The 25740-nt window shown below is 38.2% G+C and overlaps 4 protein-coding genes across 4 annotated transcripts; all 4 read left to right on the forward strand.

Annotated features, from left to right (window-relative positions):
• Positions 1-641: 641 nt before the first annotated feature.
• Positions 642-2898, forward strand: LOC126788207 (accelerated cell death 11). The gene is made up of 4 exons (XM_050514180.1): positions 642-883; positions 977-1149; positions 1839-1984; positions 2603-2898. Exons 1-4 carry the CDS (start codon positions 701-703, stop codon positions 2707-2709), a joined length of 609 nt encoding a protein of 202 aa, XP_050370137.1. The 5' UTR covers positions 642-700; the 3' UTR covers positions 2710-2898.
• Positions 2899-7297: 4399 nt separating this feature from the next.
• LOC126786112 (30-kDa cleavage and polyadenylation specificity factor 30) lies at positions 7298-12249 on the forward strand. The gene is made up of 7 exons (XM_050511827.1): positions 7298-7801; positions 8280-8663; positions 9536-9698; positions 9799-9909; positions 10274-10342; positions 10786-10872; positions 11100-12249. The coding sequence occupies exons 1-7, from the start codon at positions 7425-7427 to the stop codon at positions 11973-11975; spliced, it is 2067 nt and encodes a 688-aa protein (XP_050367784.1). The 5' UTR covers positions 7298-7424; the 3' UTR covers positions 11976-12249.
• A 389-nt stretch (positions 12250-12638) lies between these two features.
• LOC126787730 (U3 snoRNP-associated protein-like EMB2271) lies at positions 12639-16347 on the forward strand. The gene is made up of 7 exons (XM_050513631.1): positions 12639-13162; positions 13615-13957; positions 14479-14703; positions 14982-15210; positions 15347-15504; positions 15600-15665; positions 16045-16347. The coding sequence occupies exons 1-7, from the start codon at positions 12708-12710 to the stop codon at positions 16132-16134; spliced, it is 1566 nt and encodes a 521-aa protein (XP_050369588.1). The 5' UTR covers positions 12639-12707; the 3' UTR covers positions 16135-16347.
• Positions 16348-17276: 929 nt separating this feature from the next.
• LOC126789208 (uncharacterized) lies at positions 17277-24801 on the forward strand. Its single transcript, XM_050515300.1, has 19 exons — positions 17277-17574; positions 18278-18381; positions 18933-19019; positions 19133-19208; positions 19304-19378; positions 19502-19555; positions 19729-19788; positions 19952-20068; positions 20403-20497; positions 20594-20796; positions 20905-21002; positions 21830-21933; positions 22019-22184; positions 22292-22414; positions 22725-22807; positions 22986-23127; positions 23264-23293; positions 23613-23683; positions 23809-24801. Exons 1-19 carry the CDS (start codon positions 17536-17538, stop codon positions 24392-24394), a joined length of 2313 nt encoding a protein of 770 aa, XP_050371257.1. The 5' UTR covers positions 17277-17535; the 3' UTR covers positions 24395-24801.
• Positions 24802-25740: the final 939 nt, after the last annotated feature.

Raw genomic sequence — 25740 nt, forward strand, 5'->3', positions numbered from 1 at the left:
TTTTCGTGTCCTAGATAGGTTATATTCTAATCTCGTGGTAAATTTTCATAGATTGTCCAATGTTTACCTAGGAATCACAAAAAGTCCTCGAGTTCCTAACAAATATATGAATTTAGTTTCAAATAATGGTTAAGAACAATGAGCCTGTAACTAATAACTAGAGTGAAACGCTATCAGACTTCATAAACCAATACAAGAACAGACATATACACCCGCCAAAGTAATTCGCAACCACACAACATGAAAATTTTACAGATTTTTTATAGGGCGAAATCTCTGATAAAACATGATTGTGTTAGCAATAAACAAGCGCAGTTGATGTAACATATTGTCATATTGGCCTAACTGAGTTTAGTTTAATCACGGGACACAGAGACTTTCCTCCACAGGTCCACAACCAATTATGAACAGCTAGGAAATCGTTGTCCCTGATAATTGGTACAACACATGCCCAAGTTCAGAAACTGACAAAGCTCAGCGTCAGTTAAGAGTTAAGACGTCGTTATCAAATGAGCCATAGTGGGTCGGGTCGGGTCAAGCCCAAATTCGAAGCTAATCACCGCGTTGATTCACAGCAACGAACCTTTTTCCATTTCATTTTCCCGGTGAAAAGTTGAAGACTTTACAACTGAGAAGAGTTTTCAGACAAGAAGAGGAGAGAGAGAGAGAGAGAGAGAGAGAGAGAGAGAGAGAGGCTGCAATGGCGGACGAGAAGCCGCTTCGGAAGATCGCAGAGGCGTTCGAGGAGCTAGAAGCCGCCGTGAATTCGCAGACCGGCGAAGTGGAGGTGGCGCGGTTCTCCAAGGCCTGCGCGCTCGTCTCGCCGCTCTTCGGCTGCTTAGGGATTGCTTTCAAGTTCGCCGAGATGGACTACGTCGCAAAGGTACGGCCTTTATCGTTTTTCCGATTGGACCATCGGAATCGGAGAAGAAAGAAATCAAAGCTCTGATTTTGATTGAACTGGGGTGATTTTTAGGTGCATGATCTGGCGGAGGCGTCGAAGTCGATCTCGACCCTACACGTGTTGCTGGAGAAGGATATGGAGGCGGGCTGTGTGAGAAAGGCGGGGAGTCATTCGAGGAATTTGTTGAGAGTGAAGCGTGGGATTGATATGGTTAAGGTGTTGTTTGAGCAGATTATAGTCACCAAGTATGTTTCTGCTTTGTTTTCTTCTACTTAAATTGAGCTCATTGCCGCGCTTCCTAATTTTCGTTACGAAGAGTTTGTATGTTTTGTGATGGTGGTGATCTTAGTTGGCATTGTAGCATGTATAGTTGGTTTGGGGTTTTTGGCAACTGGTCTTGGAAACCTGCATTGTAGGAATGTAGGATGTATCTAAGTTGGGTTGCATGTGAATAAGAAATGACGGATTCAATTACACTTTCAGCTCATTACTTAGCTCTGTAGTTATACCAAAAGCTTGCACATGGTAGCTATGAAGCTTATTGAGTTATGTATCCATTGATAGAAATGTATGGATAAGAAAGAAAGGAAAAAACTAAAAAGAAAATTTATTGTTGCTGAAGGTAAGTAGTGCATAAGACAGTAGTTGCACAGCCTTCATGAGATACTGGTTCCAGTTTATATTGTTATATATGTGGGAATATTAAGTCAGTTTAAGTGGCAGTAAGGTACTCCTGTCTTCAAAAAAATTTAGAATAGCAGTGTTGGCATTGTTAGAATGTGTGAACTTCATGTATAATCAAATTGAAACTTCACCTACTAGAACTTGGAAACAGTTAAGGCACCCCTTGTGTGGTAACATATGAGTTGTTTGGACTCTGTAGTTCGTATTACATGGTTGAAATGAATTAACATACCTTATCCTCATTTGGTAGGGGAAATTCCCTGAAGGATCCAGCCTCGAAGGCTTATCAACAGGTGTTTGCACCCCATCATGGGTGGATCATCAGAAAAGCAGTTGCTGCAGGGATGTATGCGCTTCCTACAAAGGCACAACTGTTGAACAAACTCAATGAAGATGGTGAGTCTATTTTTGTATCTAAATATCTATATAGAATAGAGCAGCTGACGGCATAAGGGTAGCAGTAGGCTTTGGAAATGTTCCACCATAGTGGTAGGTTCCATTTGGACTTAATACACACACGACTTGACCTTTCAATGATTTGAATAAGCTTCATAAAAGAAATGCCGGTTTGAAGTTATTGAAAACTATTAGTCTGCTCTGCACTAACTTGGCTAGGGATAATAAAATTATATCAACTGTACTTATAATTACAAAATCATTTCAAAAACTAACATGTAGCTTCTCATCAATTGCATTTACTTTGAAGTTTCGAGATTTCAATCATATACATTGTGTATCCATGTACTCTGGATATTTCACCATTAACTATACCAACTGAATGTGTTGTGTCAGAAGGGGGTGTGATTATGCGACACCTGACTTTTGTTTGTAGTGATCGCAGTGCTCCCCTGCTGTCCAACAAAAGTGTGTGTTTTGTGGGGTTGGGGGGATGCTTTTTTGAGTTTTGAAGGGTCTTAACTGATCATTCTCAGTATTTATTCAACTTCTGTGCGAATTAGATTCACATCAATTGTTTGATCAACTCCGACTTTCTTTCTGCCTTTTTACTTTCAGAGACCTCAGCAAAAGCTCAAATGCAGAACTATGTTGCTGCTTCAGCTCCTCTAATTCTGTACATTGACAAACTCTTCCAGACAAGGAATTTGGGTGTAGATTGGTAAGACAGGATTGCATTGCATTTATGCAGATTTATATAGAATTGTCTATTCCATATATATTTATAATAGTAAGTTAGAAACTTTCGTCTCATGTATTGAATACAAAGGGAAAACCTTCAGTGTCTCTTGTACTCTACTTGTAAGTTGTAACTTGTATGAAAATCTTTAGTCTGGTTGGATGTTCTCCTTATCGCTCATTATTTTGTTTTTTTTTTCAGTTTCGATGGTGAATTTTTTAACTATATTTCTTGTATTGATACGAAAAGTCTGATTAATATCAAACATACAGTGATAAACAGTCTACAATCCAACTCACAAGATGCAAACTGCTAGAGTAATCGAAAGATGATACGAATAATCATATAATCATTTTGATGGAAAGGTGATATGAATCATAAATTTTCAGCGAATATTAAATCGTCGCCGGAAGATTACCTACATGGCTACATTATCCCCCAAAAGAAAAACAAAAAATTAGCTTGATAAACAAACTTTAATCAGATATCACTCGTATACAGAAGTATTTAAAAGAGTGTTTCACTCCACATTTATCTAAATTACAAAGTCAATTATGACATTTACAAAATAATATTATTTTTATTGACATTATCTTTTTTTTTCCTACAATATTATTTCTACAATAACTATCTGAGGAATCTCTCTTTTATATTTTCTGAATATATATATATATATATATATGCTAGTTGCTCCAATCGACCAAATAGATAAAATCTCTGAATCTTGTCTTGCTCTTGAGACACTTGTGTATTCAATAAATTAGAAAAATACATGCGGCTTCCCCACAAAATTGAAGCTTGGCTTTGTTATCGTTAGGGTGTTGTTTAAGCAGATTATAGACACCAGGTATGTACTTTAAATTTCATTGATGTGCATAAATAGAGAGAGTTTAAATCCTATGCGACTGAATGCTGATGCCTGAAAGCTAGAAACATTGTATTTGGAATGTATATATGCGAATGGAAAATGCTGGAATGTAACCACAAGCTTGATGTATTTATTAGTTTATAACTTTATATACGAGGCTTAATTGATCCTTGAATTGTGATGAACTTTGATTTGAAAAAACCTTGTATATGGCTTAATTTTGTTTCCGAGATAATAGATCATACATTGATTAATATAAGGCTTTATGCCTATGCTTTCTGAATCAATGGATGCCATTATGCTTTCTGATTCTATTTCGAGATCAGCGTTCATGGAAATCCAGTAGAGGCTCTGGTTTTAAGCAGGAAGTTCTGGCCTTGGACCTTGCTTTCTCTCCAGAGCTGAATCTTCCCCATCATGACGGGAAGCTGAAGACATGGCCGTCCTCAGGGGTCTAAACTCTAAGATATACCTAAGGCTCTAGAGTCTGATGATGGCAGCTCCGGTCCCGTCCACATATCAATGTTGTCTTAAGTATTTGCGTATGAACTCTTAGTTCTAAACTCATGTTGTTAGGATGTGTTTTTAATAAGTGGCCGAACCAGAATTGTGTGTTTTTAATAAGTGGCATAACCATAATTGTGCATATGAATTTAGTGCTTGAATGCAGTTCATAAGATTGTGTTTGAGTGCTAGATTCATTAACCATATTGACACAAATCGAATCATGTCCTAAGTAAGTTCGGTTTGTGTTGATTAAAAGTGGTAAAAATTCTATAAATTTACATGTGAAACCATGATGGGTGACGCCATACATGAAATATGTCTCCAACAAATATTTGATGCTTGAATGTAATCTTATTTGATTATACTAGTGTTATTGAATTTGATTGCATGCAAATTTAGATTAGACCCTGAGTCAATCTAAATGTTAATTGAAATCTTGCATGATTAGATGATCTCCTAAGGCTCTAATTGTATTGGTGTCTAAAAAGTATATAATTGGTCAAATTAGAATGCATGATAGGTTCGAAATTGTAATTATGTGGTGTAATGGTAAAATTGGTTTAAGTTTGTTAAAGAGAAGTCGATCATGTAAATAGTAATTTAGGTTTTATTTTAATAGTTAATAATCAATCTCAAACCCCCTATTATTTGTTAACACTAAAAGTTTAGAGTTCCATTCAATTCCCCGGATTGAACGATCTCTGCTTATTCTATACTAACGATGACATTTTACAGGATTTATTATATACGTTTAAAAAAACGCTCTATCAGATATCTAGAACAACAAACTACAAAATATTCAAAACTCCAAGACATTTCTTATTATAAATTAGTTTCATTAGTGCACATTACTGACATTAGTACTATAAATATCAATCATAACTTTTATTTTCTCTTGTTCTTGTTGCTAATACTGATATAATTTACAAGGTATATAGTGATTACGTGCAAACTTCACAAAGCGAGGGGGTCTGAACCCCTTCATGCTATAAGGTGGTTCCACCCCTGTTTCTAATGGTACTCTTTTGTGACATCTCGATTTGTATAAATGACATATTTATGTTATTTGAGTTATACCAAGACAACAAATTCGTAAAAAAAGAGCATAACATTGAGAATTTCCGGGATAGAGAGAACGCGCTCCTCATGCGCAAGAGAAAACTTGAGAGTTTCGCATACATGTCTCGTGGCTAGCCTTGCGTTGTCACTATACGGGCAAAGGGGGGCCCTTATGGGTCGAGATAGTGCATGAGTGAGGGAAATTCATGGTCATTTGTTGCTTTTTGGACTCCTTTGATGGTTGCTTTATGTGTGGCGCACGGTGGTGCAAGTATGGAGGTTGCGCGGACGTCAAGGCGTCTCAAATATGACCAATATTGATCCACCATGGATCAGATCTTCTTGATTTGATTTGGGCTTGAGATTGTCTTGGTGGTGACGGGGGCTATGTAAGGTGGACAATGATGTGAGTTAAGGATTGTGACGTTTGCTTGATTGCTCGATTCGATCAATGGGCAGTGAAGCTCGGTCTCCATGACCTAGTGGAGAGATGGTGGTAGCAGTGGTTGTTCCGGTAGTGTCTGGCTGTTTGTGGGTTGTGGGCGGTGACTTTGTCAAGGTTGTGCAACGGGGTTGGCGGCTATGTTTTCCTCTTGCTACGGTTTTTTAGTTTGGACTTTTGTATTTTGGCCTAATTTTTTTATATTTCATTTACTTTCTCTAATAATATTACTCCCGTAGCGAGTCTCGACAATATATTGAATTTTATTTTCGTTTTATCTTGCTTAGATGGTTTGTGCATGTTTTAGGGGTGACTTGTCACCCGTATGCATGATCCTTGTGATATTAATGAGCTTTGTGGTTAGATCGGCTTTAAGTTAAATGAATTAGTTTCATTATTAAAAAAAAACAATAAATTTTTGAGGATTCAAATTTTAGTATAATCGTTGCATATTGGACGATTCTTCCATTTTTCAACATGTCTGGAGAAAAAAAAAACTTGAACTTGCATTAAGCTAAGTACATTACTATTCAATTTTTTTACATAAAAAGCTACTATTGGTCCAGTACTGTTTGATTTTAGTTACAAAAATATCTTAATAAGAAGTTGTGAGTTCGATTCAAAGCAAATAAATTTTAGTATATCAGCAAATTCTTATGTGCTTGGTTTTAAGATAAATTCTTAGGTGGGGCGCACGCACCACGTGTACCGTGCGACCATCCACTCAAATGAGGACACCTGTTTAAATTATCCTCGCTGGAAGTTGAAAGAGAACTGATGAACTTTCCGACCGATCTTCGTTGAACTTCCCGGCCACCTGCATATCATCCACCTCAATCCGTCCGCAAAATTTTAATTGAATTTGTAGAAAAATGAAAAATCCAAACATCTATCCACCTCCATCTCCCTCAAAACCTATATTATATTTGTAGCAAAATAAAAAACCCAGAAGTTAATGAAAACCTTCATTGCCATGAATTCACAAAACTACCAGCAACCCATTAAGGCATCAAACGTAAAATTGAAATCATTTGCACAACTCCTACATCCTAATCCTCAAAGTGGCATCTAATTCACCCAAACCAATCTTCTGAGACCAATACCTCAAGTACACATTCTCCTTCAATCCCACCTAGTTTTAGAGATTTTGTAGGTTTATTCACCGTCCAAAAAACCATAAAATTCCAAGAACCTGAACCCAGAAGATTTGAGTGATCCCTTTTCTGTTGGGTGGTGGTTGTGGATATCTCTTCTTTTGTTGGGTGGGTGGCTGCAGGTTAGAGGATTTGGGTATTCCCCAATTTTTTTTGGGTTTTTGATTCATGTAATCCCTTCCGACTTTTATAGAAGATCAAAGATATTTAAGGGGTTTTGGAATTTTGAGGGAGGATGGAGGTGGACGAGCCATAGATGAGAAGGAGGTGACCGGGAAGTTCAACGAAAAAGCGATCGGCGAGAGTTGGTTCTCTTTCAACTGCCAGCGAGGATAAATTTAAACAGGTGTCCTCATTTGAGTAGAATTTCTCGAGTTTTAATATACAATATATTGGTATCAATGTCGACCATCGAATTACAAATTTACAACTATTAACGTCGGTCATAATATTACTAACACGTCATCAGAGTACCGACATTCAAATACTAATATATAGCACGTAAGTCCAACCCAAACCCGGGTCATACCCGGATACCTTAAACCCGAACTCTTTTCTACTCAAGCTCATTTTCATTCTCTCTTGAGTCTCTTCTTCTCTTCTCTTCCTTCTCCGTTTGAATTCTCCGAAACCCTAACAAAACCCCCAAATCACAAAACTAAACCCCACCAATGGAGGACCCCGACGGACTCAGCTTCGACTTCGAGGGCGGCCTCGACTCCACCGCCGTCGCCGGACCCACCCACACCGGCCCGGCCTCCAACGCCCCGATCCAGTCCGACTCATTCGTCACCCAACCCAACCACCAGGCCGCCGCGCCGCCTCAGCAAGACCAGAACGTCAACCCGTCGGGGCGGAAGAGCTTCCGGCAGACGGTGTGCCGTCACTGGCTCCGGAGTCTGTGCATGAAGGGCGAGGCGTGCGGGTTTCTTCATCAATACGACAAGTCGCGGATGCCGGTGTGCCGGTTCTTCCGTATGTACGGCGAGTGTAGGGAGCAGGATTGCGTGTATAAGCATACCAATGAGGACATCAAGGAGTGTAACATGTACGTATATTTATACTCCCTTGTTGAATTTTGATTGTTCAGTTGTGATTATTAGTTATTGCTTTGCATGTTTGGGATCATATGTGTGTAGGTTTAGGTTTCATATAGAGATGAATATGTTGGTGTTTAGTTGTGATTTGTGAAATATCGAAAGAGGGGCTTCCTTTTAACTAGAAAGGACCAAGAATTGGCAGTATAGACTTTATGGCCATGTGATTAGGCTTTTACGGAGTTGATGAGGAGATAAGACACTAAATATAGTGAAGGTTGTTGTATTCTTGATGTGCTGGTGTGTATTATCGAAGTTACTTTATGTTTTTGTATAGGTTCAGACTTGGGGGTTTAGTGTAGTTTAAGTGTTATGACTTATGAGGTTGGCAGTAGAAAATGGATTAACTTGTCCAGTTGCAGAGTGATTAAGCCATCAGTTTATTGAACTACGGTGTGTGGTCTAATTGGAGGATTCTTGTAATTGCAGGTACAAGTTAGGGTTTTGTCCAAATGGTTCTGATTGTCGATATAGGCATGCAAAGCTTCCTGGACCTCCACCCCCTGTGGAAGAAGTCCTTCAGAAGATTCAGCATCTCAATTCGTACAATTACAACAATTCTAATAAGTTTTTCCAACAACGGAATGGTGGTTTTCCCCAACAAGCTGATAGATCTCAGCCCACACAAGTGACCAACTCGTTCAATCAAGTGGTCATAAGGCCTTCAGCAGCAGAGTCTGGTAATGTGCAGCAGCCGCAACAATTTCAGCAAAACCAACAACAGGTGGGCCAGACTCAGGCACAAAGTATTCCCAATGGCCTGGCTGGTCAGGCAAATAAAGCCGCACTGCCCTTGCCTCAAGGATTATCTAGGTGTGTTCAGAGCCCCAAGGTCTTTTATTAGGTTATGTAAATCAGTTTTGTATTCTTTTTGTGGACAAAATTTAATGTGAGGTAAATTATTTTGATCGATAGTTTCCCAAAAGAGTTCTCTCTACTTATATAAGCTGTATCTAGCTTTCTTTAGAAAAACACACTTTGTACCATTTGTATTTGACCATGTGAGATATGGATATTCTTTTTTTCATGTAGTTTACGTTCTTGTTATGATATACTGCTCACAAATAAGTTTCTGACCCGATTTTACCAAGGGATTGGAAGATGCATTCTATACTTTCTATTGCTTTTACTCTTTCTTCATATCCAGAAAAACTGGCAAATAGAAGCAGTACGCTACAGAGAAAGGCCATATACAGTGAGACCTAATTTCCTGCGATCTGTATGAAATTATGATAATCTGTTTGAAATATTCATTGTCCAATATATTTCACCCTTACTTTCACTTTAGGTGCTACAACGAGGATTTATATTTCTTGCATCTTATTACATGGGGTTATGGAATATTATTTTTGTGGGTATCCATAGATTACTATAAGCGATTACGTATAAAATATCCACCCTCTTATTGGTTAATATTTTCCTCTTTACTATTAAATATAACGTTTGTGAGTTCAGGGCTGTGGCACACTTTTTGGCATGGTAATGATATATTTTGGTTAAATGCTTGCTGGAAGTATGTAAATAATATTCTGTATTACACCAATCTATGGGTTGTTCATAGATTGCTTGTCATGCTTCCACTTTAATGGACTGTGAAAGGAATTTGTGTAGTCATGCTATCTCCTTTCCCAATTATTCACCTGCTTATGAAAACGTGTTTATTTATTTCTAACATGGAACCGTAGGTATTTTATTGTTAAGAGTTGCAACCGTGAAAATTTGGAATTGTCCGTACAACAAGGAGTTTGGGCAACTCAAAGGAGCAATGAATCCAAACTTAATGAAGCTTTCGACTCTGCAGAAAATGTCATTTTAATTTTCTCAGTCAACCGGACTCGACATTTTCAGGTAGGTTTGCAAATTGGATTATAATGATGTCATGATATCTCCTTTTCTTTCTTACTCTACTGGATCTAGTAGAACTAAACTTGTGTATATTCTTTATCAGGGTTGTGCAAAGATGATGTCCAGAATCGGTGGGTCTGTTAGTGGAGGGAACTGGAAATATGCACATGGAACTGCACATTACGGGCGTAATTTTTCTGTCAAATGGTTTAAGGTATTTATTAAGTTGAACTTATTTACAAAGTTTGTGAGTCAATACCTAACTTATTTAAGGTGCCTGCTTGATTTTAACAAAAATGTTTATTTTTGTTCTTTAGAGGCTTATGTTTTAATAAAATTCTGGTTTTGTCATTGCCTTTTTTCTTTCTTATTTCTGCTTTGAAATCAAGATTTCAGTTCTTTTTAATGATAGAAGGAGCGACTTAAATTATCAATAACCAACCCTTATCTATGAGCCGCATTTGCTAAAGTCCAGTACGAAATCACTAGAACAACCAAATTTGAGCCCCAAGCTCTTTAAATTATGTGGACAAACTGTTGGGTTGATTTGATGACTAATTCTGGATTTTCTTGTGCAGCTATGTGAACTGTCCTTTCACAAAACTCGTCACTTGAAGAATCCATACAATGAGAACTTACCAGTGAAGGTACACACTGAACTGTATACCACAAATCTCACCATAGTTTTGGTGTCCTGCCTCGTCTGATGTGAGGTTACCGAATATTTCATGTTGTCAGGGTTTTTAGTACATATTAGTTGGTAGTGGCTTCGCTGTAATTTAATAAACTGACACATATGCTTCTGCTTCCACCATCTCCTTCGCGCATTTTTTTTCTTTCTCCTTTCACCATTTCTGTGAAAAAAAATGCAAGGTTCCAAGTATAAGCTTCAAAATTGTGAATTTTTCCACTTGAGTTATGTCAAAGTAATGTCAGAAGATATTATTTGAACAGCTGCTGCTGTCTATCCCTGCTCTTTAGTTTGCAATCATTGTTATTCTTGATATGCATTTTGGCCCCTGTCAAAGTCATAATCTTAAGTGGAATGAGAACAGCTCTTAATGTTATTGTCGTGATTTTACACTTGCAGATAAGTAGAGATTGCCAAGAGCTAGAGCCCTCCATTGGTGAGCAGTTGGCATCCTTGCTTTATCTTGAGCCAGATAGTGAACTAATGGTATGATAATTTTTTTTTCATATTCGGTATAACTGTTCTCCGCCACACAGTAGCCAAAATATCTAATGCTATATCTTTGTTCCAAATGCTGAAACTTATGCTCATCCAGCACCTCCTTGATGATTTGACATTGTGTGATGGGGTGGGGGGACAAGATTTTGTTTGTTCGATTGTCTCAGTGCTATGTTATATTAGATGGTCACTGAATGGGTTTATCATCTTTACAGGCAATCTCCATTACAGCAGAGTCAAAACGAGAAGAAGAAAAGGCAAAGGGAGTCAATCCAGAGAATGGTGGTGAGAACCCAGATATTGTCCCATTTGAGGACAATGAAGAAGAGGAAGAGGAAGAAAGTGACGACGAGGAAGACTACCCAGTTTCTGGTGGAGCAAATGACAACAGAGGAAGAGGCAGAGGCATTTGGCCCCCTCATATGCCACTAGGAGGGAGAGGTGGAAGACCTATGCCTGGGATGCCGGGTTTTCCCCCTGGAATGATGGGTCCTGATGCAATGCCGTATGGACCAGTTACACCTGATGGGTTCATGATGCCAAGTCCTTTTGGTATGGGCGGCCCTCGGGGTTTCAACCCATATGGTCCTAGGTTTTCCGGTGATTTTGGTGGGCCCAATTCTGGCATGATGTTCCGTGGGCGGCCAACACAACCTGGTGGTATGTTTCCACCTGGGCCTTATGGGATGATGATGGGTCCTGGACGTGGACCATTTATGGGAGGCATGGGGGTTGGAGGTACAAATCCAGCCCGAGGTGGTCGTCCAGGTGGTATGCCGCCGATGTTTAACCCACACCCAGCACCATCATCTCAAAACAATAACCGGTTGCAGAAGAGAGATCCAAGGGGGCCTGGCAATGAGAGGTATAGTGCAGGATCAGGCCATGGAAAAGAGATGCAGGCTGGTGGACCAGATGATGAGAACCATTATCAGCAATCATCAAAATCGTACCAGGACGATTATGGTGCTGGGAACAATGGTAGGAATGATGACAGTGAAAGTGAAGATGAGGCACCAAGGAGGTCAAGGCATGGAGAGGGAAAGAAGAAACGGCGAGACTCGGAAGGAGATGCTACCTCTGAGCACTAGCGGGTCCTGCTACCACTGACACTCTTCACATATGAATTCTTTTAGGTTGTTGAAGAATATTTAGACGCCCTGAAGAAACTTCTTGATGTCCCATCGCAGTAATTTTCCAATGTGCTTGTCGCCCTCGTCATTTTTGTAATACTCTAACTGTGTTCTGAAAAGGGGATGAATGGGTTACTGAACCCAAACTAATCCACATTAACGTACTATAGGGAAATATTAGAGACCTTATTCAATATGCATAGAGAAATATTATATCTATAATTTTGTGTGATCTTGCTTTCAATGCGTTGTTATGTGAGTTATGAAGTGTATTTTTGTACAAATTGGTTTTTTATCTGGAAAATCCGTCAATTCATAATTTTAACTGTTCAAAATTGTTCTGGATACATATAAAACTTGATGTCCTCAGATTCAATGTTCTCATATAGTAACTTTGTACAGTATTAGACTATTATGCATCCATGGATTTTGCCTTATACAGTATAGTGTATTTAGCACGTATAAAAATAAAAATAAATAAAAGATTTCAGACAAAACTGGATCCGGGTATGGATACTATTTGACCCGCTACCCGAAAATAGAACAACCTAAATTAGTTTTTGTAATTTTTTTGTCCGACTATTTCACTACTTTAGTTCTTCGTCTTCGCCGCTCGAAAGGGTTTAAGCTTCTCTGCAACTAAAACCCTAGCCAACCAGCACCTGCTTCTCTCATTTTGGCCCCGCTCAGATGAACAGGGCCAAGAAGCGCGGCGGCGGCGGCGGAGGAAGAGGCTCAGCTCCCAAAGGAGCCAGAAAGCGGCAGCCTTCCTTCAAAGAAGACCCATTCTTCACGAACGCTTCGAAGAAGCGGCTGAAACACGACGAGGACATTCGCAGCGACGAGTCTTCGGATGAGGACCGGAACGACGCCGCCGTCGGGGCAGGTAGTGGTGACGAGGACGGGGAGGAGGAGGCGGCGGCGGAGGAGATTATAGAGGAGACTCCCGGGGAGAAAAAGCTGAGGCTGACGAAGGAGTATCTCAATAGGCTGAGAGAGCAGGATAGGAGGAAGAAGGAGGATGAGGGTGACGACAGCGATGACGACAGCTTGAAGGAAGGGGAGAGGGACTCGCTTGTGGCTAAGGTTCTGCAGCAGCAGCAGCTCCAGGACAGCGGCCGCCTCCGCCGCTCCATTGCTTCTAGGTAGAGACATGAACTTGGTTTAATTGCTATCTGATTTTCGATTACGAAATTTTGTTGTTGCATTTTGAGTGTTAGTGTGTGATTGGCTTTATGTAGAGTTGTTAGTGTTAGATTGGATCAGAGTGTAGTTGCATTTGATTGTTTTCGAGATCCAGAATTGTGAGCTTTATGTCATTTGTCTAGGAGCTTTAGCTTTTTTAGTTTTATCTTGTCAGTTTTGGCATTTGGTTATTATTGAGATCAGGTTTCGGAAAGAGTGCACTTCAATCAGATTGTGGCATCAGGTTTTGTTGATCCTTACGGTATCTTGTTGTCGACACTTTGCATTGTGCATTCTGAAGATCTTCTCTTCCTGTTTGATCATGTTATGGCTCTTGTGGTTATTTTTAGTAATTGCATCCTCTAATGTTTTATTGGTTCGTGAACCGTGATGTTTAATTTCTTCATTTTAGGGTTCAGAAGCCAGAAGCTACTGATGAATTTCAGAACTTAGTGAACCATCGCCAATCTGTCACCGCGGTTGTTCTCTCTGACGATGACTTGAGAGGTTTCTCAGCATCTAAGGACGGCACGATTTTTCATTGGGATGTAGATAGTGGGAAAAAGGAGAAGTATCAGTGGCCCAGTGACAAAGTGTTAAAGTCCCATGGGGTCAAGGATCCACTAGGTCGAGCTACAAAGCATAGTAAACAAATGTTAGCACTTGCAATTAGTTCTGATGGTCGGTATTTGGCGAGTGGAGGATTGGATCACCATATTCATTTGTGGGATACTCGTACCAGACAGCATGTTCAGGTATTTATAATTGATCATTTGTCTGCTGGTTGTAGAATACAAATAAAAATATCAAGATTCTTATGAGGTTTTGGAGTGTCAATGTACCATGATCAATAAGTTTGAGCAATGAAGGTGGCCTAATAGAATGAGGACATTTCCCTGACAGTGAAATCTGTATCAATGGCTCATATGCATCATGCCTGAATCTACATGGTTTTCTTATCTAATTATCACAAAACAAAAACAACACATGTTTTTTGGTTTATTTCCACCATAAAGTGCATGTCTATATCTAGTTCTTGATTTGTTTTCTTTATATATACAAGACAACACTAGAATGTGTATCGTCAACCATAAAAAGTATTTCTTTAACTGTTGGTAAGCAATGATTTCTCTAAGCTGAATCTATTAAGGGATCATATGCTGGGTTGTATTCCATTGTTACATGAACTTAATAGAATACTGATTTTGTGTGATATTTGTCTTGAATATAATTTTTTTAGCACATTTCCTTCTAATTCATTATTTGTATTAAACAGGCTTTTCCAGGTCACAGGGGACCTGTATCATGTTTAACTTTCAGGCAAGGGAGTTCAGAACTCTTTTCAGGTTCATATGATCGAACAATTAAGATATGGAATGCGGAGGATAGAACTTACATAAATACATTATATGGTCACCAAGGTGAAGTATTATCTATGGATTGCCTACGAAAAGAACGGGTTTTGACTGTTGGACATGATCGAAGTATGATGTTATTCAAGGTAAGAAGTAGATGCTTTACACGTTTAGTGAAAGCTTTCAAATCATCCAGAGGAATCGCTTTAACTAAGGCTATTATTTCTCGCCATTAATTTTTTTTGGTTTTGGGAAATCTCAGTTGTAGACATGTCTACAACTACCAATATATCATATAGGAAAGTGGATACTCTAGCTTATTCTAAACTTGGGTTGAAACTCGTATCTTCTTTCAGGATCATGTTTTGAGATACTCTGGTCCTATGTGGTTTAATTAGGTACAATCTTTGTTGCTCTGTAACAGGTTCCGGAGGAGTCACGTTTAGTATTCCGGGCCCCTGCATGCTCATTGGAGTGTTGCTCTTTTATTAGCAATGACGAATTCTTATCTGGCTCTGATGATGGAAGTGTTGAGCTCTGGACCATGCTGCGAAAGAAGCCCGTATGCATAGTTAAAAATGCTCATCCTTCATTGGCTGCACACAAAGAAGTTGAACAAAAGGATGGTAATACAGTCCCCAATGGTCACATAGGTATTTTACATAATCTGGCTAGCTCAAAGTTTTAATGATAATACTCCTGTTCCCCGAAGAAAGAGTTCAGTTTTGCAAATGTAGCAGTGATGTATACTTTGTGGTTCTCATGGGATTGTATTGATTTGTACTACAGAAAGTTACAACTGTTCTTCAACCTTCTCTTGGATCAGTTCAGTCACTTCTTGTAGAGGCAGTGACCTTGCCGCATCAGGAGCTGGTAATGGCTTCGTTCGTTTATGGTCTATCGAAAGTGAGAGCAATGCCATTCAGCCCTTGCACAATCTCCCTATGGTACGTCAAAAGCCATAATTACTAAACCTTTGATTAGCTCTTGTTAATTGAAACTTAAAAGCTTCTCTACTCTACTCCCCACAATATTCTTGCAGGTTGGATTTGTTAATTCATTAGCTATTGCCAAATCTGGAGGCTTTGTAGTTGCAGGAGTTGGAAAGGTGACCTCCATTTCCTTTTTTTCTTTTTCTTTTTGCAGCTCTACTATTAAAATTTTAAACGATCATGTGAAACTTTTAAAGAAACCGTTGTCCAAACATTTAGCTCTGGCACAGTTCGAGTACTAGACCTTGTGTGTAAATATCAGTAGTAGCTTATGTATATTTATGAGTAGTCGGTCACATTATCAAGGACCACAATTGGCAATGGTGTTTGATTGGGGTTACAAATGATTGAAATTCATATTGTATTATTTTTCAAAGTCCAACCAACATTCTACCATCTCTATATATGTTCTACACTATTCTTTCATTAATATGTTCATTGTTCAGTTTCGGAAAACAACGTCATCTTCTAACTTATCAATTACTTTTGCAACAGGAACCTCGTTTAGGGAGGTGGGGACTTATCCCAGCTGCTCAGAATGGAGTTGCAATCCACTCCCTTAAGCTTTCATCGGATACAAACTAGCTTGAAACTTAAGAGTACCAAACGTTTTGTCTCCCAATTTTGATTACAATGAGTTGATGAGGAAATGGAACAATGTTCGTTCTGGTTCAGAGCTACAGAGTATGGCTTTCATTTTTGTTGTGCCGTGTCACCTATGTAAACGTCTAAATCTAATTTTATTTGAAGAGAAGGCCAACAATTTTTAACATGAAAAAGGGCACCAATTTTATTGTAATGATTAATGAGAAGTCAAGCTTTCAAGAGACTGCATAGGATTGTTTTATAGTTGGGAAGAAAGAAGAAAAAAGAGTACATGATTCCTCATTAGTAGTGAGTGAGGACGTTATTATGAAATTTGGGTTAATAGGCCCTCTTTAATCTTAATTTTTAAGGTTATCAATTGCTTTCAAACCCTATACCAAGCGTAATTGCAATTGACTATATCTCTACATTCAATCAGACACAACCTAATTTATGATATTATCACTTTCATTACGGTCAATTCTTCATTTCCAAGTATACACATCTATGAGCTCCAAACTAAAGTGGCATCATGAGAGTAGGTATAGGGAAACTTTGATGTGCATCAAGAGAGAAAAAGAACTCCAAAAATGAAATAGAAAAGATGATGACATTTTTACAATGTAATGCTCCCCTAGCAAGTGGCAATGGCATAAATATCAAGACAAATAAAATAAGCAAGTGGTCAACTAACTTACGAAAGCTTTAAAGGCTCCAACTTTAGAGGAGCATCAACCAAAACCTAGCAATTTTCCAGCCCCTCAAATCATTAATCTTAACCCAACAAAAAAAACATATTATACACTCCTTCCGATAAAATTTGGACCCTAAAAAATCAATTCAATAGACTTTGAACACTGAAAAAATTAAACGGCGTTTAGTAAAACTTAACAGTTTTATGATCAGTCTTTCATTTTGTTGATATAATAAGTTAAATGAATGATTTTTTGACTAAATTGAACAGAGATGATATCTATGATTATCAAATTTTTAAATCGTCTTTTACATTTTAGTTTGGATGATAGTTTTTTTTAACTAAAAAGAAAACCAAAAAAAAAGAAAAAGGAAATTGAGAGAGCCATATAATAATGCAACCCTCCTTTCTGTAATTTCCTATTTCATCTTCTTCCTTCTACTTCTTCAATAACAACAACACACTCTCTCCGCGATTGGCTTCTTCTTCTTCTTCTTCTTTAATCATTATTATTCGCTCCCTTTCTAGATCCAAATCGAACCCCCAAATCTTCCATTTTCTAGGGTTTCCGATTGGATCAAAAATCCACCACGGCGATTCGGTGAGTCCATCTCGATTGTGGATTTCCGCGACGCGCGGCGGCGGCGCCTAGGGTTTTCTCATCGGGATTCTCAGATCCTCCGGTTCGGTTCGGCTCAATTGCAACCATGTTCTGGCGTATGGCCGGCTTGTCCACCGCGTCTCCGGTGAGTACTGCGACCTCGTTTCTGTATGTTGTTTTGGAATGGCTTCAGTGTAGTTGGATTGAAAATCTCTGAAATGAGTTTTGAGCCTGTGTGTTGATTTTTGGGGGTTAAAAATTCCCTGCTTGGTGAAAATGTGGGGATCAGAAATACTAATATGGAATCTTTGGATCAACTAGGAGTGTTCTTGTGTGCCAATTCTCGAGGTTCGGAGCCGAATTGGTGTTGGTAATTGGTCTAGGGGTGATTTGCTTAAGAATGCATTCGATCCGAAATTTAGATTAGTGTTTTAGTGAGAAGCAAGAAGTTGATCAGTCTGCAGGAGCTGGCATTGATTAAGGTGATAGGTGAGTTATGAGAAACTAGGTAGAGAGTGTTTATGAGGGGTTTACGTTTCGACGACTATGATATAGGAAATGCAGTACAGTGATCTGAAATGGGGGAGATTGAGGCTTGTGTGGTGATATGGAAGTCAATTCTAGAGCCTTTTAACTTTACTGCGGATTTTAAATCAGACGCGAGTATATCAAGCTTAATAATTGAGGGTGGTACTTCCTATGAGTGGCTGAATGTATGTTGGTGAAAGTTTGGTTGCAATAGTAGGGCATTAATAGTCCCGCTTGCCTAGAGTGAAGTCGTATTACCGGTTCTGTGAAATGAAGTTTTGAATTGTTTCTTATTTTGATTTTGTTTCTTATTGTTGCAGGTGGAGACGATTTTGGACAAGGATAATTTCACATTGGAAGAGCTTCTTGATGAAGATGAAATTATCCAAGAATGCAAAGCTCTTAATGGGCGCCTAATCAATTTGTAATGATTTTTTCATCTCTAAACCATATGCATCTTTTGCTGTTTAGTTTTTATTTCTGGTCATTATGGCTGTTGTGCTTCAACCAGTGACTTACTGTAGGGTTTCTATCTTTCTCGCTTACTGTGCATTTAACAAATGGCTGTTTTTTATTTTTCATTTGTCACAAATGATAAACGAACAGCCAAATGATTTGCTTTCCTTTTTATATATCAATATGTACCAGTAGACTAGTGGACTCAAATGTGAAACAGTACTTTTTGAATACTTCCATCTCAGAGTGTGCCTTTTAATTTATTTGTGATTCTATATATGTTACTTTACTGGATTTGAATCATCTAGACTAAAATGTTATTTTTGTTGTTTTATCTTTCCTTTAGATTTCCCCTTTTTTTTCTGAGCAATTAGAATTGTTTGTACTTTGTAGTTATTTGTCCCAAAGTTGTATATGTAGTGTTTGCACATGTTAATTTTGTTTTGATCATATGGTGAAAAGCTCAATTTTCGTTTGTCAATATGATTTGTGTATTAATCTGTGCTGTGTATGTTGCAGCCTGCGAGAAAGAGTTCAGGTGGAGCAACTCATCCGATATATTGTTGAAGAAGCTCCCGAGGATGCTGAAAAGAGGCGAACATTTAAGTATGTTTTGTTGAATGCACATGACGAGATGGACCTTTTTCCGGACCAGAGTGTGATTGATCTTGGCTTTTTTTTTTTTGAAGAATGATCTTGCCTATTTCTTGTGTTCACAGATTTCCATTTATGGCATGTGAGATTTTCACTTGTGAAGTTGATATCATACTCAAAACATTGGTCGAGGATGAGGAGGTATGGAACTCAAATATTGATTTTCCTGCTTCCGGTTGAAAGTAGCATTGTATAACAAGTACAGTTCAATTCATTTGGTTTTGTTGTGTTGGCAGTTGATGAAATTGTTGTTCTCCTTTTTGGAACCAAATCATTCTCATAGCACACTCTTGGCTGGCTACTTTAGCAAGGTATTGCTTTTTTGAATTTGTGAATGAATCTTTGTTTTGGAGAAATTAGATTTTTGGATGGGCAATTATAACCTTGTATCTAATATTTTGACATATATTTTTGGTTCTTATTTCTCCTTCTAGGTTGTTGTTTGCCTGTTGTTGCGTAAGGCAGTTCCTTTTCTGCATTACATTCAGGTAAAGCCATTATTCTTTTTATGTGCTTGAGCATTATTTTATTAATTCTGTGATGACTTCGTTGAGCTGTACTCTCAGCTCTTAAGCTTATGTTCAGGTTGTAATGCTGCAGTACCTAGAGTGTTTCTCTTTCAGTTATATGCTTTATCTTGTTTTTTTTTGTGGGTATCCAGGGCCATCAAGATATTGTCAAGAAGCTAGTTGACCTGATTGGAATTACGTCAATCATGGAGGTTGGTTCTTGATTTCCTTTTCTGTTACTTTTTGTACTTTCTGCAATTTATTGCTAATAGTATCCGGAGATATTGATCATAGATATAAGGAAATCTCTGTCCACTGTTAATTACTGTCCTCAAGCAGGCTGGCTCTTGAATTCTCGATTTGTTATGTTGACAGGTTTTGATACGTCTTGTTGGTGCTGATGAACATATGTATTCAAACTACATGGAAGCAATGCATTGGATACAAGAGACCGATGTGCTAGAAATGATTGTGGACAAGTTCAGCTCTTCAGTAAGTGAATCCATACCATACACTATACATGTGTGATATGCTTATGCAATGTGCCAGCTCCCTCTTTATTTGCATATATAATTGAACTGATTACTTTGTTTTTCAATTTAGGTCATACACTTGTCAATAAAAGATAGCTTTTCAGTTTTTTTTTTATCATTAAGTTGGTTGTACAAGATGATTACTTTTGCCTTGCTCGATAGTTTAAAAGTTATAATAGATGTACCCTTCCTTTCTTTCTTTATGATTTTACAGTCTCAATTAAAGGATAATTTCTTCCCTGTACCAAGTAATGCCATTGGTAATGTGCACTCTTATGAACATGGTTTTGCAGGATTCTCCTGAAGTGCATGCCAATGCAGCAGAGACGCTTTGTGCTATAACTCGGTTTGCTCCGCCTGGACTTTCTACTAAAATCTCCAGCCCAAGGTATCATTTTTATAACCTTATGTTTGCTCAAAATGCTCGGGGACCTCTACTGTAGCTTTTCTTCGTCTGCTTATATTGTTTGCATATTTTACGCAGTTTCATAGGAAGATTGTTTCGGCATGCTTTGGAGGACTCCCGGCCAAAATCTGTTCTTGTTAACTCATTGTCAGTATGCATCTCTTTGTTAGACCCTAGGAGGCTTACTGTGGGAACATATCAAATGTATGGACGTCAAATGACTCATGGATCCACAGTTACTGCCAACCCTGAGACTGTTGTTGGCATGTTGGAGAGCCTAGGTAGTGAATTTATGAATAATGCACTGTTAACTCTGTCTCTTTCTATGGCAATTATAATTTGGGTTAATTAGCATTGAAACTGAATGCTGATCATGATCCATTCTGCAGGTAATTTGCTGAAGCTCTTAGATGTTTCATCAGTGGACAATACGTTGTTAACTACATATGGCAAGTTACAGCCACCTCTTGGAAAGCATCGGTTAAAGGTGAGTGCTATTAGGGCTTCTCTAGGTTGCATTTATCAACTCAATAATGTAATTCTTTCTTATTTACTTATCTTCAACCTTTTAAAATTTCTCGACTGTAATTATGAAACTTCAGTGATATACTTTACACTTGCTCTGTAACCACTGTGGGGAACAAAGTGTTTGTCTCTTTCTGTGTTGCGCTGTTAACAAAAAGTTTCATCACTTTGTGACATCAGTAAATGATAGATGTAGTGAAACGGTCAACAAGTTAGTCAGAGAAACAGAACAAGCACATCAAACCAAGAGAAACAACCACAAAGTAAAGAACACAAGAACACAGATTTAAGGTGGTTCAGCAAATAGCTTTGCCTACATTCACCGGACAGAAACACACTTCCACTATTTTTATGATGGGTACACAAGAAAGACTAAGAAAACAATGACTCTTCTCTTCCTATCTTTCTCCTCCCTGCCCTCTCTCACTCTCTAACCGAGAATGGAACACACTTTGCTCTTTGTCTCTGTGATGCATAAACCTAGAGCATAACTCCTCCTTACATAGCCATAAGGACAAACATGTTTCCTCACCAAATAAGAATCATACTCCTAATAGTGGTAGGTTGTAAAGCCTCCTCCTTCTACAAGTAAACCATCATCAATAAGGATTCCCTATCCTTACCGAAACACCATACTCTAAGAAACCATCTTAAGAAAAACACATGGGCTGGAAACCCAACAATAGGTTCATATCCAATATCTAAATTTGGACTGGAAGAATCCATTTTTGCTTATGCCTAATATATGTATCTTTGTGGTGCTTACACCGAACACGGAAACGTTTTCAGGTGGTAGAGTTCATTTCGGTATTACTTACAGTCGGTAGTGAAGCTGCCGAGAAGGAATTGGTTAGCCTCGGAGCAGTGCAAAGAATTTTAGACTTGTTTTTCAAGTAAGTTTATATTTCATTTATTTTATATATTTACTTAAGAAAATGGTTTCAAATGAGCCTCATTCTCTTGTTTATCTAACTCCAGGTACCCGTATAACAACTTTGTACATCACCACATAGAGAATATAATAGTGTCATGTTTGGAAAGCAAGAATGCTCCTCTTGTTGAGCATCTTCTCCGTGAATGCGATCTTGTTGGAAAAATTCTTGAAGCAGAAAAGAATTCTTCATTGTCAGCTGACTCGGACAAGGTGGCGCTTGCATCACTTTTTCAATTATTATTTTATACCAGATACCTTGGGACTTTTAAGTTTTTGCCACTGTTAAAACATTGTTTAATTTATTTACTTTCTTGCAGCCAACTATACCTGCTGAGGGTAGATCTGCACCCAGGATAGGGAATATCGGGCATATAACACGTATATCCAATAAAATCATTCAGCTGGGGAATAACAACAGCGAGATTGAGGCGTATCTGCAGGTTTTTATTTCTGCACAATTTTATTGGTTGGTCTTTATAATAGCTTAATCTTTGTTAAAAATATAATTAGGAGCAATACATTCAATATTGAACGAACTCCAGTCTTGGATGACATTAGGGTAACACAAATAATTAAAAGTGATTCATTTCTTATGATTTTGATGGTATTCAGCCTAATGACAAAAATCAGTTATAGACATTTCAAAAAATTTAAATCCTTTTTATTAGACTCAATGAGGACAAAGGAAAAATGATGCCTCTACTGTTTTCACTGTGACTGTCTTTTTGAGAGGTGCACTTATTATGACAGGAGAACAGTGAGTGGACTGATTGGCAGACGAAGATTTTGTCAAAGCGTAATGCATTGGAGAATGTCTATCAGTGGGCATGCGGGTATGTTTTGTTTGCGTAAAACACAAGAATTGCAACTATTATTTTAGATGACATGCAATTGCTTGATTTGGTTAAATCATGTATACTTTAACGGCATACAACACATGAAAAAGTCGTCGTTAACTCTTTTTATAGATGATCTTGCACTATAGCAATTCTGACGTAATAATTGCTACAGGCGGCCAACAGCCTTGCATGATAGAAATAGGGATAGTGATGATGATGACTACCAAGATAGAGATTATGACGTTGCAGCTCTTGCAAATAACTTGAGCCAGGCTTTTCGATATGGCCTTTACAGCAATGATGATTTAGATGAGGTGAGTCTCGAAAATATGATTCTTTTTTTTTAATGATCAAAATTATGATTCTTGTATCCCCATTAATATTTGAAAATGGGGTTATACTTTTTTCATTAATAGTAATCAGTTGATTAACACTGGTTTCCTTTTTCAGGGCCAGGGCTCACTTGAACGAGATGATGAGGTATAGTTTTATAACAAGATCTTGTCAGCATGTATTGTGGGATTGATTAGAGTGCCAAAACTGTATTATCATCTAGCTGATTATTAGTAGAAATGTCTGATCTTAGTGTGCTTTTAAGCAGAGTAATCTGTTGTACTAATGTCTGGACACTTGTATTCACAGAGGATTTTCTGGTAACAATTCTAACATAGTTATAGGTCACACTGTCTGAATATATAGGTGGTTGTTCCATTAAGGATTTTGGTTTTGTAGAAGTTGTAATAGTTACAATTGCTTCTGTTTGTGAGATGGGGATGTTCTTATAATATTGCTTTGGCAGGATGTCTACTTTGATGATGAATCCGCTGAAGTTGTCATTTCTTCACTGCGACTTGGAGATGACCAGGAAAGGTAGGTGATCAGACAGCCTAACCTGTTGAATGTCTTAAATCTTAATAGACTTATAATAGTGGTGTTGCTATGCTGATTCAGGTTTTCTGCTTTTTGACTTGACATGGTTACTGTTCCTCTTTCAGTGGTTCTCTGTTTACAAATTCCAACTGGTTTGCATTTGAGGACGACAGAGCCGGTGATCGTGCAACTGGGTCCCTTACCTCTCCATCACCTAATACCCTGGCGGCTGATGTTGCCGATGGTGGCGGCGAGGATAATGTCATTGTTGGTGAAGATGATGACTTGGTTGATGCTGCGACATCTTCTCCAGAACCAGGAACTAAACCAGAAGATTCAGAAGCTAGTGTGCCCAACAATACTACTGAAGTGGGTTCCAGTGAAACTGATAAGCCACCAGAGTGGGTTGAATGGAGGGAAACTTCAGATTCTGGGGAACCATCTGACGCTCTACCTAATGGTGAGCTTCAAACGATATCTGCAGATGCAGCGACTAGTTCTCCATGTAATGAGGAAACTGTTGATAGACATGAAGCTGAAATGTATTCTGAGAAAACTGCAAAACCTTCTGAGGTTTCAGAATCTGGTCTTGAGAATCCAAGTTCTGATGCAACAACTTATGACGCTGCAGCAAGCGCTGTTGGAGCAAAGGGCACTCCTGAAGCAGCAGAAGCCAGTGTAGGGGATAAAGCTGTCGAGGAAGCGAACTAATGTAAATTTTTAATCATCAGTCAGTTTTAAATGGGCTAACTCAGTACTCCGCAATATTGATCCGGGGTGATCGGGTGGGAAGTTGAATTCCAGACACTGGTTGGTTGGTTAGGCGATTGTACTCTTAGGGCCTCACGCAGATCATCAAAGGAAAGTTTTTTTTTGAATATAGGATTGTTGAAATTTTTTTCCCCACCTGTATAAAAATTATGTTCTCTTTTTTTAGTACTTCTCTCCCCTGCTCTCACTATAATTATAATTTTCAAGGAAAAGGGAAGAGAATGTTTCCATTTGCAGACCTGGTAGCAGCTAGCAAGTAATTTGTTCTTTCATCAATTGTCTAAAGCTAGGCGTTACATAAGTTGGATTTTTATTTTTGTTTCTCATGGTACAAGGGCTTGTGAATATATTAACTCTCTCTCTCTATATATATATATATATATAAATGTGAAATTTGATTTTTTAGAATTGAGTTATTACGTCCCCTTTAGAGAATGAGATCATTGTTGTGCGTTGGGAAAGGGGCTACATGTATCTAAAATAAGAGCATACTTTTCTTTGTCAAACCCATAATTCACATACACGATCCATTGAAACACAATAGATTTTTTAAACCCAGCTTGATCAGAGTGAATCACCAATCTGTTTTGGAGAGAAATAAAATCTTTACCCATTTTGGGTTCGTAGTCAAATTTAACCCATTTGGGTTTCATAGTCATCCACCTCCACCGTAGATTTGATAGATCCATTGAAGGGGGGTAAAGTAGCCATTTTTTACCGTTGGAGATGCTCTAAGGACTTGTCAATATATTAACTTCGCATCCCTCTCTTTCCTCGCTAATTTATTACTGGGAAAAACTTGCGTACAAACTAGTATGTACGCGTGCGTACAAACCCTCGTTTATTTGCACACTTTGTGAATATAAATACATGATTTTAACCGTTCAAAAGTTTAGTTTATTACTAAAGATCATTTCTGTAAAATATCAACATAAACAAAAATCGTCTTCATAGTCGATTGCATCAAACAAATTGACGGTTGATCATGAGACTACTAACTTTCACCATAACCGTTCATTTGTTTGATGCAATCGACTATGAAGACGATTTTTGTTTATGTTGATCTTTTACAGAAATGATCTTTAGTAATAAACTAATCATTTGAACGGTTAAAATCATGTATTTATATTCGTAAAGTGTGTAAATAAACGAGAGTTTGGACGCACGCGTACATACTAGTTTGTACGCAAGTTTTTTCCTTTATTACTAGCCTCAAAACACACTATGCGAGTGTGAAAAACAAACTTTTAACTGAACGTAAGAGAAGTGAAAAGTGAGAGATGTGG

The sequence above is a fragment of the Argentina anserina genome, chromosome 3 (assembly GCF_933775445.1).
Source record: "Argentina anserina chromosome 3, drPotAnse1.1, whole genome shotgun sequence".
NCBI lineage: Eukaryota > Viridiplantae > Streptophyta > Magnoliopsida > Rosales > Rosaceae > Argentina > Argentina anserina.

Bases quoted from the DNA above. Each gene is read 5' to 3' on its own strand.
- LOC126788207 (XM_050514180.1), top strand. From the start codon at position 701: ATGGCGGACGAGAAGCCGCTTCGGAAGATCGCAGAGGCGTTCGAGGAG. The intron at 884-976 runs GTACGGCCTTTA...GGTGATTTTTAG, and splicing joins AGATGGACTACGTCGCAAAG to GTGCATGATCTGGCGGAGGC. The intron at 1,150-1,838 runs GTATGTTTCTGC...CTCATTTGGTAG, and splicing joins GAGCAGATTATAGTCACCAA to GGGAAATTCCCTGAAGGATC.
- LOC126786112 (XM_050511827.1), top strand. From the start codon at position 7,425: ATGGAGGACCCCGACGGACTCAGCTTCGACTTCGAGGGCGGCCTCGAC. The intron at 8,664-9,535 runs GTGTGTTCAGAG...ATGGAACCGTAG, and splicing joins TTGCCTCAAGGATTATCTAG to GTATTTTATTGTTAAGAGTT. The intron at 9,910-10,273 runs GTATTTATTAAG...TTTCTTGTGCAG, and splicing joins TTTCTGTCAAATGGTTTAAG to CTATGTGAACTGTCCTTTCA.
- LOC126787730 (XM_050513631.1), top strand. From the start codon at position 12,708: ATGAACAGGGCCAAGAAGCGCGGCGGCGGCGGCGGAGGAAGAGGCTCA. The intron at 13,163-13,614 runs GTAGAGACATGA...TCTTCATTTTAG, and splicing joins CGCCGCTCCATTGCTTCTAG to GGTTCAGAAGCCAGAAGCTA. The intron at 15,505-15,599 runs GTACGTCAAAAG...ATATTCTTGCAG, and splicing joins CCTTGCACAATCTCCCTATG to GTTGGATTTGTTAATTCATT.
- LOC126789208 (XM_050515300.1), top strand. From the start codon at position 17,536: ATGTTCTGGCGTATGGCCGGCTTGTCCACCGCGTCTCCG. The intron at 17,575-18,277 runs GTGAGTACTGCG...TTATTGTTGCAG, and splicing joins GCTTGTCCACCGCGTCTCCG to GTGGAGACGATTTTGGACAA. The intron at 20,797-20,904 runs GTAGTGAATTTA...TCCATTCTGCAG, and splicing joins TGGCATGTTGGAGAGCCTAG to GTAATTTGCTGAAGCTCTTA.